At 42.8% G+C, this 16,923-nt stretch overlaps 1 protein-coding gene across 1 annotated transcript in view; it reads right to left on the bottom strand.

The window, feature by feature from the left end:
• Window positions 1-4,619: 4,619 nt before the first annotated feature.
• The window catches only part of tjap1 (tight junction associated protein 1 (peripheral)), a 35,480-nt gene continuing 23,176 nt past the window's right edge, over window positions 4,620-16,923 (bottom strand). Inside the window, exons 5-11 of the mRNA XM_056395408.1 lie at window positions 15,245-15,273; window positions 14,485-14,646; window positions 11,706-11,772; window positions 8,333-8,440; window positions 7,825-7,908; window positions 6,894-7,598; window positions 4,620-6,778 (exon numbers count right to left, since the gene is read on the bottom strand). Of these exons, the coding sequence (XP_056251383.1) occupies window positions 6,110-6,778; window positions 6,894-7,598; window positions 7,825-7,908; window positions 8,333-8,440; window positions 11,706-11,772; window positions 14,485-14,646; window positions 15,245-15,273 (1,824 nt within the window). The 3' untranslated portion in view covers window positions 4,620-6,109. The remainder of the gene's footprint in view (window positions 6,779-6,893; window positions 7,599-7,824; window positions 7,909-8,332; window positions 8,441-11,705; window positions 11,773-14,484; window positions 14,647-15,244; window positions 15,274-16,923) is intronic.

Here is a 16,923-nt window from a genome sequence, read left to right on the forward strand (position 1 = left end):
ATCTAACAGTAGTCGTGAAATTAGCTAGCCTGCTAGAGCTAGCAGCAAAGCTCTGGGGTGTGGAGACAATAATAATCCAGTTCTGAACCCATGGAGTACTGAAATAAAATTAGCTAACCTGTTAGCTAACATCACTAGTTAGTTATATCTTAATTTTTCTACTAAAACTGTTAGTCATTCATTTTTGTAGGTAGTGAGCTAAAAATCTGCAGGAAAATGTATGATCAGTTTACAAGCTAACAGCTGCTAGTTCATTAGCAATGCTGTGCTCAAAGCTAATTAACACAAGAAGACTACATGTGTAAATGGGCTGAAAGTAGTTAGCTTGCTAGCTAGGTTGTTTTATCCATGTGATCACAGTAAAACTTTATAAACATCTTTTTATTGTTCAAGGACAAGCTGTTGCTTGTTAGCAAAGCAAGCTAATGTGATTTATGTCAGCTCAACATTAGCTCAGAAGCTAACGGTTCATTACTGTAGCTTTCATTATCAGTTATTAATTATTTTTATTAAACTGTTCAACCTAATTTAACATTCACCTGTAGTTGAACTGTTTCTGTTCTAGTATCTAGTTTTAGTTTATCTGCTACAGTTAGACGCTAAAACTGAGGAAAGTGCAGCAGATATAATTAATAGATGCTGAACTTCTGTACTTTTTTTACTTTACTTTTTCCAGCTGACGGTTTAACTTTAAACTGTAAAGTGTTGAGTTTTAAACTGTACTGGGAGGAAATATTGACATTTGGTCCCAGTATCAGAATCACTGAGTTACTGAAGGTCCTGATGCAGTCGAGAAAATCAGGTTCTGACAAACTAATTTCTCAGAAACGGAGACAGATAAAAACTACATGATTTGCTTCAAACTGAAATTCAAATTCTGTGTCTGCTAATGGGTCCGTGTGTCTTTTAGTCATTTTATTTTCCTTTCAGAAACAAAAAAATAGTGGTTTGATTGTAATTTTAAAACTAAAAATTTTCTTTGAAATGCAAGCTGTTGCATCAAACTTTTTAAATTCGTCTCATCCTTCCTTTCGATCATGAAAAAGAAAAATTATATTTCAGAATAAAAATCAAATAACCACTTGTTTTTGTTTTTAATACCTGAAATAAAAATCGAGCAACCTAAAGACACACGGACAGTCGTGCTGCGCTCACGAGTGTTCACGTCATCAGACAAATCAAGAAGGTGCAGCGACTACAGAAGGTTAAAAATAATGTGATTAATAATGTAACATGACACCAATGATCTTTAATCACAGACCTAGACTACTGCATTAACATTAGCTTAAGTACAGAATATTTATTCCATATTTAGACTCATGCTAACGTGAAGCGTGTTTGTATTTATCAGTAGTAAATATTCCATATGTCGAACGACCACGCGCCTCACGTCAGCTTTAATCTGAATATGGAATATTTAACTGTCCGACATGTTGAAGATTTCAGAGGAAACGTGAACAATGAAACTGTTAAAATCAGTGTAAGTGAAGTTCAAACTGAAGGTGCGGCGACATGAACGTGATATTTCTGTTCTGGTGCATGATGGGACGCTGACAGACTTCAAACTGACTTTGGATCAGCACAGAAACAGAATACGGATCAGGTGGCTGCTTAAACTGCAGTTTACTGTCAGTTAGTTTCAGTCGTGTCACAAATACTTAATAACATGTTTACTAATGAAGTGATGATGTGGAAAATGAAGATGAAAAGAAAAAAGACGAGAAAGAAATGGGTTGGAGGAAACAGAGACATAAGGATGAGAGTGAAAGAGGAGGAGGTGAGAAGGAGAAAGAAAAGGAGGATAAATAACAAAAATGAGGAGAAAATAAAGACGAGGAGGAAGATGAGGAGGACGAGGAGCAGGAGGAGGAAGAGCAGGAGGAGTGTTGAAGGTGACCTTGTCTGAGAAGAGGCGGCGGGTCGACGTCTCCAATTATATTCATGAAGAAGAGTCATTAAAGTTTCACCAGGCCAGATGTAAAGTCTATTTATACACACACACTACATCGCTGTGTAACACACACACACTCACAGATACACACACACACTGACAGATACAGATACACACACACACACACACGCAGATACACACACTGACAGATACAGATACACACACACTACATCGCTGTGTAACACACACACACTGACATACACACACACATACACACACACAGATACACACACTGACAGATACACACACACACACACACACACACACACAGATACACACACAACACACACACACACACACACCACACACACACACACACTGACAGATACAGATACACACACACACACACACACACACACTGTAACACAAAACACACACTCCCTCTTTCATTTCCAACTTTCTGCTCGCTCCTGAACATCTGATGACTCGTATGAAATATTAAACACACACACACACACACACACACACACACACACACACACACACACACAACACACACACACAACACACACACACACTTTAAAGTATTAGCGACCCATTTCTGGCGGTAATAAAACCTTAATAATTTAACATCAGCCGCTCGTTCAGCTGATAACTACAGGAGGAGGAAGAGGAGGAGGAGGGAGCAGACGGTGTGTTCGTGTGTTTCTCTGACTGTGGGATTTTGCATCCGTCACAGAATAAAATGCTGTTGTTAATAATTCAGCGCTCAGAGACGTTTTCCAGCCAAACAGGCTGCAGTTAAAGGATCATACCGCTGTTTGTGCATGTTTTATTTACCAGCGACGGCCTCAGTCACAGTCACTGCACACACTCCTCTGTGTGTTTCACTGGTGAACACGCAGGAACAGCGGCCTGGCCCTTTAAGGACAGACACTATATGAACTGCATCACAGGGCCGGATCCAAACCTGGGTCACTGCAGCAAGGACTCCGCCTCGATATGTGGAACATGCTCGACCAGGTGAGCGACTGCTGCGCCCAGTGCTCAGAGACAAGTGTACGTCTGCTGAGGAAGACCATGCGGTACAATCAAAAGCTCCAGATCAGCAGCAGCTTCTGTTTGGACCGTTGTTAACGTTAGTTTTATCGTTTTGTTTTTGGAAACTGCTCGTCTCCATCTTACAGTTTTCTGTGTCCCATCATGCACTCTCACAGCATTCATTTCCCACAGTGCACCAGCAGGATTTGTAGTCCTATCATGAAGCGGCAGTCTGTGATTGGTGCTCATCTTTGGTCTCGTTTATCTCGAGGAAACAGACTTTTAGTTTTCCCGAGATAAACGAGCTCGGATTCTGTTGTTACCACGGCAACACTCGGCTTCAATAAAACTGTGACAGACATTTATCGTACAGTTAAAAGACTAATAATGAAACTGTTCACTAATGATGAAGACAGTTGTTTTCCTATAGATCAATACTGTCTGACGCTCTGATCACAGACTGAAGCTCAAACTGTGAAACAAGAAAAACATTCAGTGGAATACTTTCAAATCAATAAACTGATCAGTGCTGATCAATACTCGATCACTTTAAGTGTGAAAAAACAAACTGTCAGTGTCTCAGGAGCAAAGAAAAACCGTCTCAACTCTTTCAGTTTGCTCAGGAAAATCAATCAATCAGCCGATCAATCATTCAGTCATTGGTCCTCGGTGATAGTCACAATCAAAGAGCTGTGATGAGGCAACGAGCCGACATTCAATCACCGACACCGACGGCACAGGAGAAAGGTTCAGGTGACGTACGGAGGCTTGTTGCTGCCAACATCCAGATCAAACCGAAGGTTTTACAGTGTGTTTCCTGTGGCTGCTTCACAATAAAAGCCAGGTGACGCGTTTTAATGTGAAGCAGCAGGAAATGTTGTGTTAGCATTAGCAGTAAGCTAATGTAGGAGGTGAACAGGAAACAGCTGATATCGGTCACAGTAGATTACAGACCGGAATCTGAACCTCGATGTAGGAAAATGTTTAACACAAAATTTAATATTTAAATTCTTCTGTTCTTTCGTTGAAAAACAGTTTTGGAGAAAATTCTGTTTCTATAAAAGAAGAAGTTGGATCAGTGTTTGTGGCACCAACAGGCCTCCGTACGACCACGACAACATCGCAACATAAAAACCAAACTGATCAGAAAAACAACAAAACAAATCAACAACAAATCAAATCAAAGCAACAGAAAAATAATCTCTTCATAAAGGATTTATATCAGATTCATAACAAAGAAAAACAAACAACAACAACAACAACAAAACAACAGAAATAATGATGATTACATTCCAGTTGGTACAGAGGAGAAACCCCCCCCCCTTCAGGGTCAAAGGTCAAATGTCTGTGACTCCTCAACAAACCAATCAGGCGACTAAATAACGTCATGACAGGAAATGAAAATCAGTGATTAGTGAAGAGACCAAAATAAAAGAAGAGTGAGAGTCTGACCTTCAGCAGGCCCGGCGTCGTACTCGCAACCTTCCCCGGAGAGTGATAGGCACTGAGAGTCTGAGAGTGTGTGTGTGTGTGTGTGTGTGTGTGTGTGTGTGGGGTTCAGGTTTTACTCATGCTGTGGGGACCTGAATCCGTTTACAGTCACATTAGAGACGCGTGTAAAAACACGTCCCCGTAACGTGAATCATTGAACCTTAAGGTTAGTGATGTGACGTGGAGACAGGACTGTGTGTGTGTGTGTGTGTGTGTGTGTGTGTGTGTGTGTGTGTGTGTGTGTTTATCCAGGTGTGCATCTGTTTTCTTCAAAATAAAAGCTCCTGGTCAGGAAACAAGGCAAAGACGTCCGTAAAGTTTTTAGTTTTTGTTTTAAAGTTTAGATTTTTTTTTTTCATTCTGACGAACACACACACACACACACACACACACACACACACGCACACACACACACATATAGAGCGATGTGGGGCTTTAATATAGGTTCTAACACTGATTATTTAACTCTATCTTAGATGCTTTAATCACCTGTCCACAAACTTTGGGCCACGTGGTTTATGTTGTATGTCGACAGCCAATCAAAATACATTATATGGCCAATAGCACTGGACATGAGAGCAACGTAGATGAATACGTTGGACACTTGACTTATATAGTTTATATGGCCAAAAGTATCCGGACGCCCGATTACAGAACACTGCCTGGCTGTGTCAATCAAACATTAAATATATCAATTTAATTGTTTCATTATATTTTCTATAAATTTTTCGTTGTGGTGAAATATTTTGTCACGTGTGTAAAAGTATGTGCAGAGGAGGTGTCCACAAACTTTAGGCCACATGTTATGATTAAACAGGAACATTAGTTTTATAGAATCTTTAAAAATATTTTCAAGATTTCATTTAAAAAAATAAATGTTTTTAGATTATTATTTATTTTCATAATTATAAACAAACATGAACAGATCAGCTGATTTACTGGGTTTTAATCACTGATACTTAAATCAATCATCAGCTGATCAATATCAGAGTTGATGGGTCTGACACACACACACACACAAACACGTTGTCTTAAGTCATTATTGGGGACATTACATAGACTTACATTCATTTCCTGGAGTTTTAACCACTGACCCAAACACGGCTTAATTAACCAATTAACTGGTCTTATGTCCCCAAAAGTGTCTATGACGCACTGGCACACACACACACACACACACACACACACACACACACAGTTTGTAATACTGATTCCAATACTGATTATTGAGAATTTATCTTGGTCAGATGTTCAAAATACTGTGTGTGGCCAAAAGTAAGTGGACAGGCAACCGAAGACCTACATACTTTAATCGTCCAAATACTTTTGGCGAATTATCGTGGTGTTTGTTATGAGGTATGAAGACGTCTGACTAATTTGTGGCCAAAAGTATGTGGACAGGTGTTGGAAATACTAGTGGCCTAAAGTATGTTGTCATTTTGACTGACACACACACACACACACACACACACACACACACACACACACACACACACACGAACACACACACACACACACACCGTCAGGCGGCGAGCTCGGCAGCATACGGTAGAGTATGGCTATATCCTGGATGGGCGTGACCTCTGACCACTGTGATGGACAGGTCTGTTGTCATGGAGACAGACAGCAGCTGAGGGAGCACAGTGTGGGGCGAGCGAGGTGTGCTCAGACAGTGGAGAGCGAGCATCAGTCCAGCAGCGTGCCTTGCTCCTGGGCTCGGGTCAGGCTGTCTTTGCGGTGCAGGTGGTGGACGCCCATCCTCTTCGGACTCTTCTGGGGCCGCTGCGAGGGCGTGGCAGCGGCGAGGGCGGGGTCGAAGTCCAGTAGGCGGGGCGAGATGACGGGCAGGTTGTGGGGGAGGACGTCTCTCTCCTCGGCCGAGCTCTCCTCCTCCTCCTCCTCCTCCTCCTCCTCCTCCAGCTCCTTCCCGTGGGCATCGGTAGGGCAGGTCGCCACGGTGATTGCCGTGTCCCCGCTGCCGCCGTCGTCCTCCAGGTTCATCAGCAGCCTCTCCCCCTCCTCCACAGAGCCATCCCCCCCGTAGCGCCCCCGCCGGCCGGGCCGCGGCTCGGTGTCCGTGTCGGTGTCGAGGCTGGAGCCGCGGCTCGGCGTCCAGCTCCTCGCCGACGATCCCTCCTCGCCGTCCGAGTACTCCGCCCTGTGGCGGTCAGAGGAGGCCCCGCCCCCCCCTGGCTGCCTCCTCCTCTGCAGCTCCTGAGCCGTCTGGCTGCTGAACGACGTGCGGTGGACCAGAGAGCCGTCGCAGGACGGCGCCATCTTCTCCACGAACATCCGCTGCCAGTTGGAGAGGAGGTCCTCCTCCGAGCTGCCGGAGCTCGCCAGGACGCTGGGCGCCTGAGGGGGGAGAGTGGGAGGGGCATCGTTAGTACAGAGGCTCCCGCTTGTCTGTGAGTGTGAGACCGTTTAACTGCTTTAAAAGCTTGTGTTGGTGGCTGGTGCTTCGGGTTACCTGTGGCGGGCTGCTGAAGGGGCTGGACTGGCTGGACTGCGGCTCACTTGCGGCGTCCTGCTGTGATGGCGGCGTGCGCTGGTGGACTCCACCCCCACAGCCTGAGGATGAGGAGGGGGCGGGGCTGCCGGGGGCGAGCCGCTCGTCATCGTTCTGCACGAGGCTGAGAGAGATGGCCTGCCGCGTGGCATAGGTGCAGTTAGGCAGCGGCGAGTTTTTGGGGATCTTCACTTTGTCGTCTGAAGAGAACTCGATGACTTTGCGGCCGGGGTACAGGGGGTGGGGGGGCGGCGGCGGAGGGTACGGGTTCAGCTTCTCGAAGGACGGAGCCCCGCCCACCTCCTCGCCACCTGACTGCCCGTCCAGACTGCTCTGACTGCGACACGACCCGTTCTGCTGCGACACCTCCTGACCCCCGCCGTTCTCCCGGCCCCGGCCCTCGGCCCCCGCCGCGGGGCCCGTCATGTCCACATGCACGAAGACGTCCTCAGCGACAGGCCGGCCGCAGCTGCTGGACTGGGCGGAGTTCAGGACCAGCGGCTCAGGCTTCTCCAGGACCCGGGCGATGACCGAGGTTGGCACGACGTCGGCAGGAGTCAAACTGAGCGTGTCCGGGTCCTGAGGGCCGGGGGCGGAGCCAGGGCCTCCCTCCGGCAGGCTGCTCTTCATGTGTTTATTCAGCATGTCCTGGAGTTCATAGGGCAGCTGTACACACACACACACACACACACACACACACACACACACACACACACACACACACACACACACACACACACACACACAACTTCAGTCAGAATAAATTTTCTAAAATAATAAAATCATCAAAACAAAGATTTTAATTAAATACAACTGAAAGAAAGATAAGATATGTAAAAATATTTAACAATCATAATTATCAACAGTATTACAGTTTATATCAGTTACTTACATCAGCAAACTTGTGGTTCCTGAAATGCGACTTGTTGCACTTGAGCAGCTGAACGGCCAAATTACAGTCCTGCCTGTAACGCTCCTAAAGAGGGAGAATCATACTGCTGTTACTGCTGTCTGCAGGTTCTGTTACTCTTTCTGTTACTGTTACTGCTGTCTGCAGGTTCTATTACTGTTACTGTTACTGCTGTCTGCAGGTTCTGTTACTCTTTCTGTTACTGTTACTGCTGTCTGCAGGTTCTATTACTGTTACTGTTACTGCTGTCTGCAGGTTCTGTTACTGTTACTCTTACTGTTAATGTTACTGCTGTCTGCAGGTCCTGTTACTCTTACTGTTGCTGTTGCTGTTACTGCTGTCTGCAGGACAGGTGGCTTAATAAATCTTGAAGTGAAGGATCTCAGTCACTGCTTTTTTTAAACAGTAATTCTCAAACCTCCTTAAAAGGAACAAATCTAAGTTGAAGATAAGAAAAGGAGTCGCCACAACAAACTTTAATAAAACTCACATTGAGCTCCTCCAGTCGGTCAATGGTGTTTTTGGCATCCAGCAGTTTGTTGGTGAGCTCCACGATCTCCTGGTCCATCGTCTTTTTGTCCCTCTCCACTTTCCGTAGCTGTGAAGGAGGGGGCAGGGGGCAGAGACATCATGTTAGGTCATCAACTGTCAATCACAGCTGAGACAGCCAATAGAGGCGACAGGAGGCGGGCCTTCAGCAGAATATCTACATTCAGATCATGTGGGAATAATCTTAGAAATACACATTTATAAAATATTCATACGATTAAACTGGTTAGAATCGATGGAGATGCCATGTTTGTAGTTTTCTGTAGAGTTTAGTTATCCTGAACTTTTTCTTCATATTTCACATTTTTTTAAAAACGTCTCCCACAAACTGAACACGTGCTTCATCTCATGTTAAACTTTACACTTCACGCTGGTTTGAACTTTAACTTCACCATTTAAAACCTGAGGTGTTTTAAAGTTGTAGTTTCTACAGTTTTCCCAGATAATTTGAATGCTGCATTAGCTAGCAGCACTTCACAGGTGCATTATGGGATGGTGTGGCTGCTGCAAGAGGATCAATTAGATCGATAAGATCTTGATCAAAGCGTCAAAGCTGAAAGATGAAATACTTTCATCAAGTTTCTTCCTGCACTGAGAAAAAAAAAAAATGAAAAAAAGCAGCCACTTAGCAGCTAACACCAGCTAACACCAGCTAACACAGCTAGCATTAAATAAACGTTTCCGTTACCATGGAGTTTCTGTCGTCACTGATCTTTTCTCACAAACAGCCCGAACGTGGCGGGGTCGTATATGGGTGCATTCAGGTGTCACAGCAGAACTATAGACACAGTATGCTAACTGCTAACGATGCTAACATTAGCTGGTGTTTCTCCTCACCTGAACCAACCTCACTTCTTATATTAATGTCTATTGCACAGCATCATGAACCTAACTTACACCCTTATATGGTGCTGGTCTGACCTCTGGCTCCACCCACATCACAGGAAAAAATGTAACATTATCAGATATAATATTATGTATAACAATAGATACACTTCCACTGGAATTAATTGAATTTGTTTTAAACTGTCACTGTTTGAAAAGCTGCTGTGTCCAGGCCTTTAGAGCAGGGATGGGAATCGAGAACCGGTTCCAAATCATCTCAACCATCAGAATCTATGCTCCTGAACGCTCATCACACAAGTTGTAGGGCTACACAGATGACTGTGTTCGACTCCTGTGTCAAAGCAGGTGCCAGTGTTTAGAGGAGGACGCGTCGTTCGCTCGTGTGAAGAGAATAAAACGCCGTGAGATTAAACTGTGGGAACAGAAATCAGGTCGACTTGTTTCAGACCAACAGGTGGAACAATCTGTTGTAACGGACGGAGGATTGAGTGACTGTGTGGCAGAAACCTGTGTTGCCCTATTTGTTTTTTTACACTCTGAGAATTGATCAGGAATCGTGAAGGGAATCAATAAAGAATCAGACCAATAAGTAGAATCAATAATGGCACTGGTATCAATAAAATCCTATCAATTCCCATCCCTACTTTAGAGAGGAGCAATCAGGTTCATCGACCATCTACTGATCAGAGATTTACTCTTAACTACAAGCAGAAATACAAACAAACAAAAATCATTGATCAGTCGTCAGGACGAATTTGAACGTCAAGTCCAAGGTGGGTTTAAAAAAAGTGAGTGATCAGGCAGGTCAACTGATCACCACATTGTTGACATAGCAACAATAACTAAGGGGGGGCGGTACCTCCTGTAGGATTGGTCATCGTTCTCCTCAGGCAGAACATCATTGATAAAATCATTGTTTTAACAGATAAAAGTAAAAGGACAGTTCGATGCTGAGAGGAGGACTTGATGTTCAAACACCTTCAGACCGAAAAACATCTGAGAGAAAGAAAGGTGAGGAGGAGGAGGAGGAGGAGGAGGAGGAGGAGGAGGAGGAGGAGGAGGAGGAGGATGGAGAGAGGAGAGAGGAGAGATGTGATGAGGAGCAGGAGGAGAACATGAATGAAACGCAACTGCATGAACCCATGTCTGACTGACGGCAGCCTGATGAGGATGAAGAGGAAGATGGTGAAGAAGATGAAGGTGAGTCAATCCATCAGAGAGCAGCGTGAGAGGAAGAGGAGAAAAAGAAAGAGAGAAGATGAAGAACGACGTCAGACAAAACACACAAAGACAAACAGGAAGTTGATATCGAAGAGATTTTAATCAAACCTGAAACTTTATGAATAATTTAAAAAAACTACTTGAGTATTAAAACAAAGATCATTTCATTTTAAAGTTAATTTGTGGAACCACAATATGTCTGAAACTGATCATTAAAATTAAATGAGTCAGAAGTTGTTTTTAGTTAAAACCTCAAACTGAACAAAGAAGTTTCATTAGAAACATTTTCAGGATTTCACTGAAAAAGTTATAAAATAAATATAAAGTCAAATTGATGCATTTCATGGAAGAAGTTTTGATATTTAAATTCAGGCCCTTATGAGAAAAATATTATTAATATATGAAATTAATTTCACTTAATAAACAAATTAATATTTAATCAAAACTTTGATTTATATTTATTTGAATTAACCAAAGATGATCTGTAATCAGCTGATCTATTAAATCAATACTAGTTTTAATTCATTAATAAAAACTATGATGAAATCAGTTCGTCAGCGACGTCATTAAACAGAGACAATATCAATCATCCTTAATCCTGCGCCAGGTGTTAATTAGCCAATTAAATATTCAGTCACATGACGTCACTGAGTTAAAACAGGTCAGGTGGTAACCATGGTAACGTTTACTTTATTTTAACTTTCTATTTCTTTATCTTTTATTTTTCTTTGCTGCACTACACTGACTGATGACAGTGACCTCTGACCTCTTGCTCTGTCACCCATGGCAACCACCCTGCTGTCAGTCAGATCCACTTTTCCACAGTTAATCAATACACAGCGTCAGATTAGCCGAGTGATCAATAAGCCACACATACATACACACACACACACACACACACACGCTGTAGAGAAAACATAAACCATCAAATATTGATCAGTGAGATGCACACAGACAGACACACACACACACACACACACACACACACACACTCTCTCTCTCTCTCTCTCTCAGGAGGTTTGGACCAATCAGGAGCTCCGTTACTGAGCTGACAGGATGAGGACGGCTCCACAGTGACGACAGTAACGAGGCTCATTAAACTAACGAGCAGAATAAATCTAAATAAATGAATCCAGTAAAATCAGGAGGGTTTCTGTGTCACTGCAGAACAAACAGACTGAATCTGAAAACCTGAAACCCTCAGCTGATCAGAGGTCAAAGGTCAGGGGAAGAAGGTGAAAGTTTACCAGAGCGTGAAGCTTCTCCTCCAGATCCTGATTGGCTCTCTGAGACGCTGTGTAGCTGTTCTGGAGTCTGCAGAGAGAGAGAGAGAGAGAGATGTGTTGTAGAGTATGCTAACTCGCCCTCAGAGGACTGGAGAGCCGCTGTTTAAACAGGACTGTGATTTATTATTAGAATTTATTATTTATTACTCAAAGTGAATGTTGTTTTCCTGGGGAGGGTTTTTGTGGCGTCATCGCTTAATGATACATCACTGTATTCATATAACCTTTGCTTGTTGGGTTAGCAAAGGTATAGCTTAGCTGAGTCATAGCAGAGTCATAGCTGAGTCTTAGCTGAGTCATAGCAGAGTCTTAGCTGAGTCATAGCAGAGTCTTAGCTGAGTCATAGCAGAGTTATAGCTGAGTCTTAGCTGAGTCATAGCAGAGTTATAGCTGAGTCTTAGCTGAGTCATAGCAGAGTCATAGCTGAGTCATAGCTGAGTCATAGCAGAGTCATAGCTGAGTCAAAGCTGAGTCATAGCAGCGTCATAGCTGAGTCAAAGCTGAGTTATAGCTGAGTCATAGCTGAGTCATAGCAGAGTCATAGCTGAGTCAAAGCTGAGTCATAGCAGAGCCATAGCTGAGTCATAGCAGCGTCATAGCTGAGTCAAAGCTGAGTCATAGCAGCGTCATAGCTGAGTCAAAGCTGAGTTATAGCTGAGTCATAGCTGAGTCAAAGCTGAGTCATAGCAGAGCCATAGCTGAGTCATAGCAGCGTCATAGCTGAGTCAAAGCTGAGTCATAGCAGCGTCATAGCTGAGTCATAGCAGAGTCATAGCTGAGTCATAGCAGAGTTATAGCTGAGTCTTAGCTGAGTCATAGCAGAGTCATAGCTGAGTCATAGCTGAGTCATAGCAGAGTCATAGCTGAGTCAAAGCTGAGTCATAGCAGAGCCATAGCTGAGTCATAGCAGCGTCATAGCTGAGTCAAAGCTGAGTCATAGCAGCGTCATAGCTGAGTCAAAGCTGAGTTATAGCTGAGTCATAGCTGAGTCATTCCTGAGTCATACCTGAGTCATACCTGAGTCATACCTGAGTCATAGCAGAGTCATAGCTGAGTCATACCTGAGTCATAGCTGAGTCATAGCTGAGTCATAGCTGAGTCATAGCAGAGTTATAGCTGAGTCATAGCTGAGTCATAGCTGAGTCATAGCTGAGTCATAGCAGAGTCATAGCTGAGTCATAGCAGAGTTATAGCTGAGTCATAGCAGAGTCTTAGCTGAGTCATAGCAGAGTTATAGCTGAGTCATAGCAGAGTCATAGCTGAGTCATAGCAGAGTTATAGCAGAGTTATAGCTGAGTCTTAGCAGAGTCATAGCAGAGTCATAGCTGAGTCTTAGCTGAGTCTTAGCTGAGTCATAGCAGAGTTATAGCTGAGTCTTAGTTGAATCGTAGAGGAGTTGTAGTTGAATCTCAGCCAAGCCAAACCTGAGTCACAGCCCAGTCAAGCAGACCGATGTGTCCTCTGAGTGGAAATTAAAAATCTTCTGCAGAGACTAATTAAGAAACATTTCAGGGTCAAAACTATAAAAAAAAAAATTGTCTCAGCTGGTTGAACACCCCCCCCCCCCCCCCCCCCCTCGTTATCCTGTTAAATCTTGTGTCTCATTAAGCAGAGACTCACTGACTTCCTCCCTCATTTACAGACTGATTATCTCTGCAGAGCAAAATAAAACTGATGAATTGTTAAACAGAAGATTAAGCTTCACACACACACACACACACACACACACACACACACACACACACACACACACACACACACACTTACAGAGCCTCTTCTCTTCAGGACACTAAACCAGCAGAGTGACTGGACTTCAAACTAAAAGTCACCTCATGACTTCAGGGTTCAGTGTTGGAGACAGGTCTTTCTACATTCGTGTATATTTAATAGATCATATATCTTGAGCTGTGGCTCCTGTTGAGACCCTTCAAAATAAACTTTTTATTTTAATTTATGAAATACTTTTATATCTACTAATTAATCCAGTTTCCTGCTCAAGAGAGTGACGGTACAGCCGAGTGTTACACTTACAAACCTAATGAGACGTGACGGTGAATAATAAGAAAAACTGGATTTAATTTAACCCTCGAAGCGCCAAAACAATATTCAGCAAACTGAACCGAGTCGAAATGTTCCTTCAACTCTCTTTTAAAGGTTCGGTCTGAGGACCTGAAGGAAGACGGTCATGCACGTGCGCGCACACACACACACACACACACACAGACACACACACAGACACACACACACACACACAGACACACACACAGACACACACACACACACACACACACACACACACACACACACACACATATACACACACACACAGTCACAGACATATAGCCCGCAGGTTTTGATAATCAGAGAGGAGTGAAGCTCTCATTAATTCACTGTCTTTGATCAGACTCATTAAATATGGATCTCCTGAGAGAGTGTGTGTGTGTGTGTGTGTGTGTGTGTGTGTGTGTGTGTGTGTGTGTGTGTTTAGAGCGAGCAGTGTTAGCGATGCTCTCTCGCCCTGTGGCGTTCCTCTCGGTGATTTTAAATTAAACGTCTTTATGTGTTTGAGCAGAGAAAACTTCATGTTTGTGATTCAGAGTTTTCCGTCCTGTCTGAGCATGCTCACTGTGGTGGGAGGAGCCTGTCTGTTCCTCTAACAGCCAATAAGCTGACTCCTCACCACCTGGTCTTTTATCACTGATCAGAACCTGGTTCTGATCCAGATCGTCAGAGTCCTCACCTGCGGAACTTGTCCCTCATCTTGTCCAGGTCGTCTCTGGTCCGGCTGAGCTCCGCCTCCATGTAGTGACGGTTTCCGTCAAACTCCGCCTCCATGGCCTCCATCTTGTGGGTGGAGAGAGAGAGGCGGCGTCGCAGGTCCTCATTCTGCTGCTGGAGGATTCTGGGTAACGGGAGGAGACAGGAGGGTGGAGGTCATGATCGAGCAACAGCCAATCACAGAACAGACTCTGCCCCATGTGACCAAGATTTAATGATGAAAACTGGTGTTTGGAAATAAAAACAAACTGTTTCACGACCAGATTCACCTGCTCTGAAAAACACAGTCAACTCAAACCTCAATTAAAATGAAATAATTTATTTCATTAAAATAAAGTAAAACTCAAACATAATAAACTGAAAAAATCAGGATGAAATTTAAAATTTATTGTATTATTTCACAATTTAAGTTACATCTCAACTTTTTCCGTGGCGTCCCAGTCGTGACTCGATTTGAGCAGAACAGCTCACAGGTCAGCGGACAATTATTTTCATTATTGATTAACCTGCTGATTATTTTTACATCACAAAACTAAAGCTGACGTCCAAAGATTCAGTTCACTGCCTCACAGAGGAGCAGAGAACATTTGGCTTTATTTCCACTATTAGAACAGAACAGAATAGAACAGAATAGAATAGAATAGAACAGAATAGAATAGAACAGAACAGAACAGAACAGAATAGAACAGAATAGAATAGAATAGAATAGAACAGACTCTCACCTGATCCTGTCAGAGTCTGATAAGGCCTCCTGCAACAGAAAACAACACAGTTAAAACAAACAGGAACACACTGCTGCCATGACAACAGAAGAGACATTTGTTCAGTTTGTCGTTATAATGAGAAAAAAAACATCTTATTTCAATAATAACAATAATATGATAATTAACATTTTGTTCTGTACTAATTCACACTGATGTCGTCATTGTCTCATGAACATTATCGACTGAGTTACATTCAACAAACACGGTGAAAAAATATATATATATATATATCAAAATAATAATCTGCAGCTTCACAGAGAAATAATCAATAATCAAACATTCACAGTATTTTTACAATTTCATCACGATAGAAAGAGAAACTGGTTTGTTGTTATAACAAACACCATCTAATGTCAAGAGACATTATTATAAATTTGCTGTGTCACTAATGAGATTTTGTTATAAACAAAAAACTTTTCCATTGATCCGCTGCTGCAAACGTCAGCACAAACATTAACAACATTATTATATAACTTATTATATAAACGTCTGTAAAACAGGAGGAAAAGAAGAAACTGAACAAACTCATGTTGTCAAACTGTCAATATATTGATTAAGCAGCCGGAGGCGGAGCCTGAGGACGTCTCATCCCGACGTCAGATGTGTTATATATTCAGGGTCTACAGAGGATGAACCCTCAGATCTGAATGGCTCTAGCGCCACCGTCAGGGCAAACTTCATGTTTACACTGAATGAACCTTAAATTTGTGTCGGCCTGACACATGATGGGACATTTTAAACACAGAAAAATGCTTTTTTACAAACAATTAAATCATATTTTGTAGAAAATCCATAATCACTTTAATTTGAATAAACATAAGTTTGTTTTTTCTGAATGAATTTACCGAAGTCTTTGTCGTTTTTGTCTCTTTTGTCTAAAAGATTCAGTTTCTGCGACAAAAAATGTTTTTTAGAGGCTGAAAACAGCTTAAAAAATTACTTTCATGATTAATTTATTATCAAAATAGTTGCAGATTATTTTTTCACCATTTGACTAATGAAATAATCGACCAATCGTTGCAGCTCTGGACAGGAATGTGCTCAGTCAGATTACTGCCTGTTTTAAAATAAACCTGCTGAACCCAGAACATATTTGTTTTGTTTGTTTTCTCCTTCTGAAAAAATGTGTCTACAAACTATAATTTATTTTTTCTGGCAAGAGGCTTTTCCTGAGCTCAAAGTGTCAAGAGCCGAGGAATGAAGCTAATGATCCATTTCCTTTGATCCGATCGTTGAAATGATGAGTGATTACAGGGCAGGAACGTCGCTGAGGGTCGACTGTTTAGAAAACAACCTGCTTCATATAAACTTTCTCTCCTTGTTTTCCAGGACGTTTCTCTTTTTCTTTATTTTCCAGGACTTTTCAAGGACAGTTGCTCTATAGGCTTCCTGCTCTGACGACTGATCACATGACCAACATGTGACACGTTCAGTGATAAAACTCTTTCCTGTTTCCTTATCACTCGTCTCATTGATCTGTGTCGATGTATAGAAAAACCCCTCCCAGCATGCAGTGGGGTTTTACATGATGGATCCCCTCAGCGCTCTGATCAATCCCCTACACAGCAGTAAAATCAATAACTCGGCTGCTGTGATTGGAGCAGCCAACAGGCCAATCCGATCGTTCCGTTCTGCTC

This window comes from Seriola aureovittata, chromosome 14, assembly GCF_021018895.1.
Source record: "Seriola aureovittata isolate HTS-2021-v1 ecotype China chromosome 14, ASM2101889v1, whole genome shotgun sequence".
Classification (NCBI taxonomy): Eukaryota; Metazoa; Chordata; class Actinopteri; order Carangiformes; family Carangidae; genus Seriola; species Seriola aureovittata.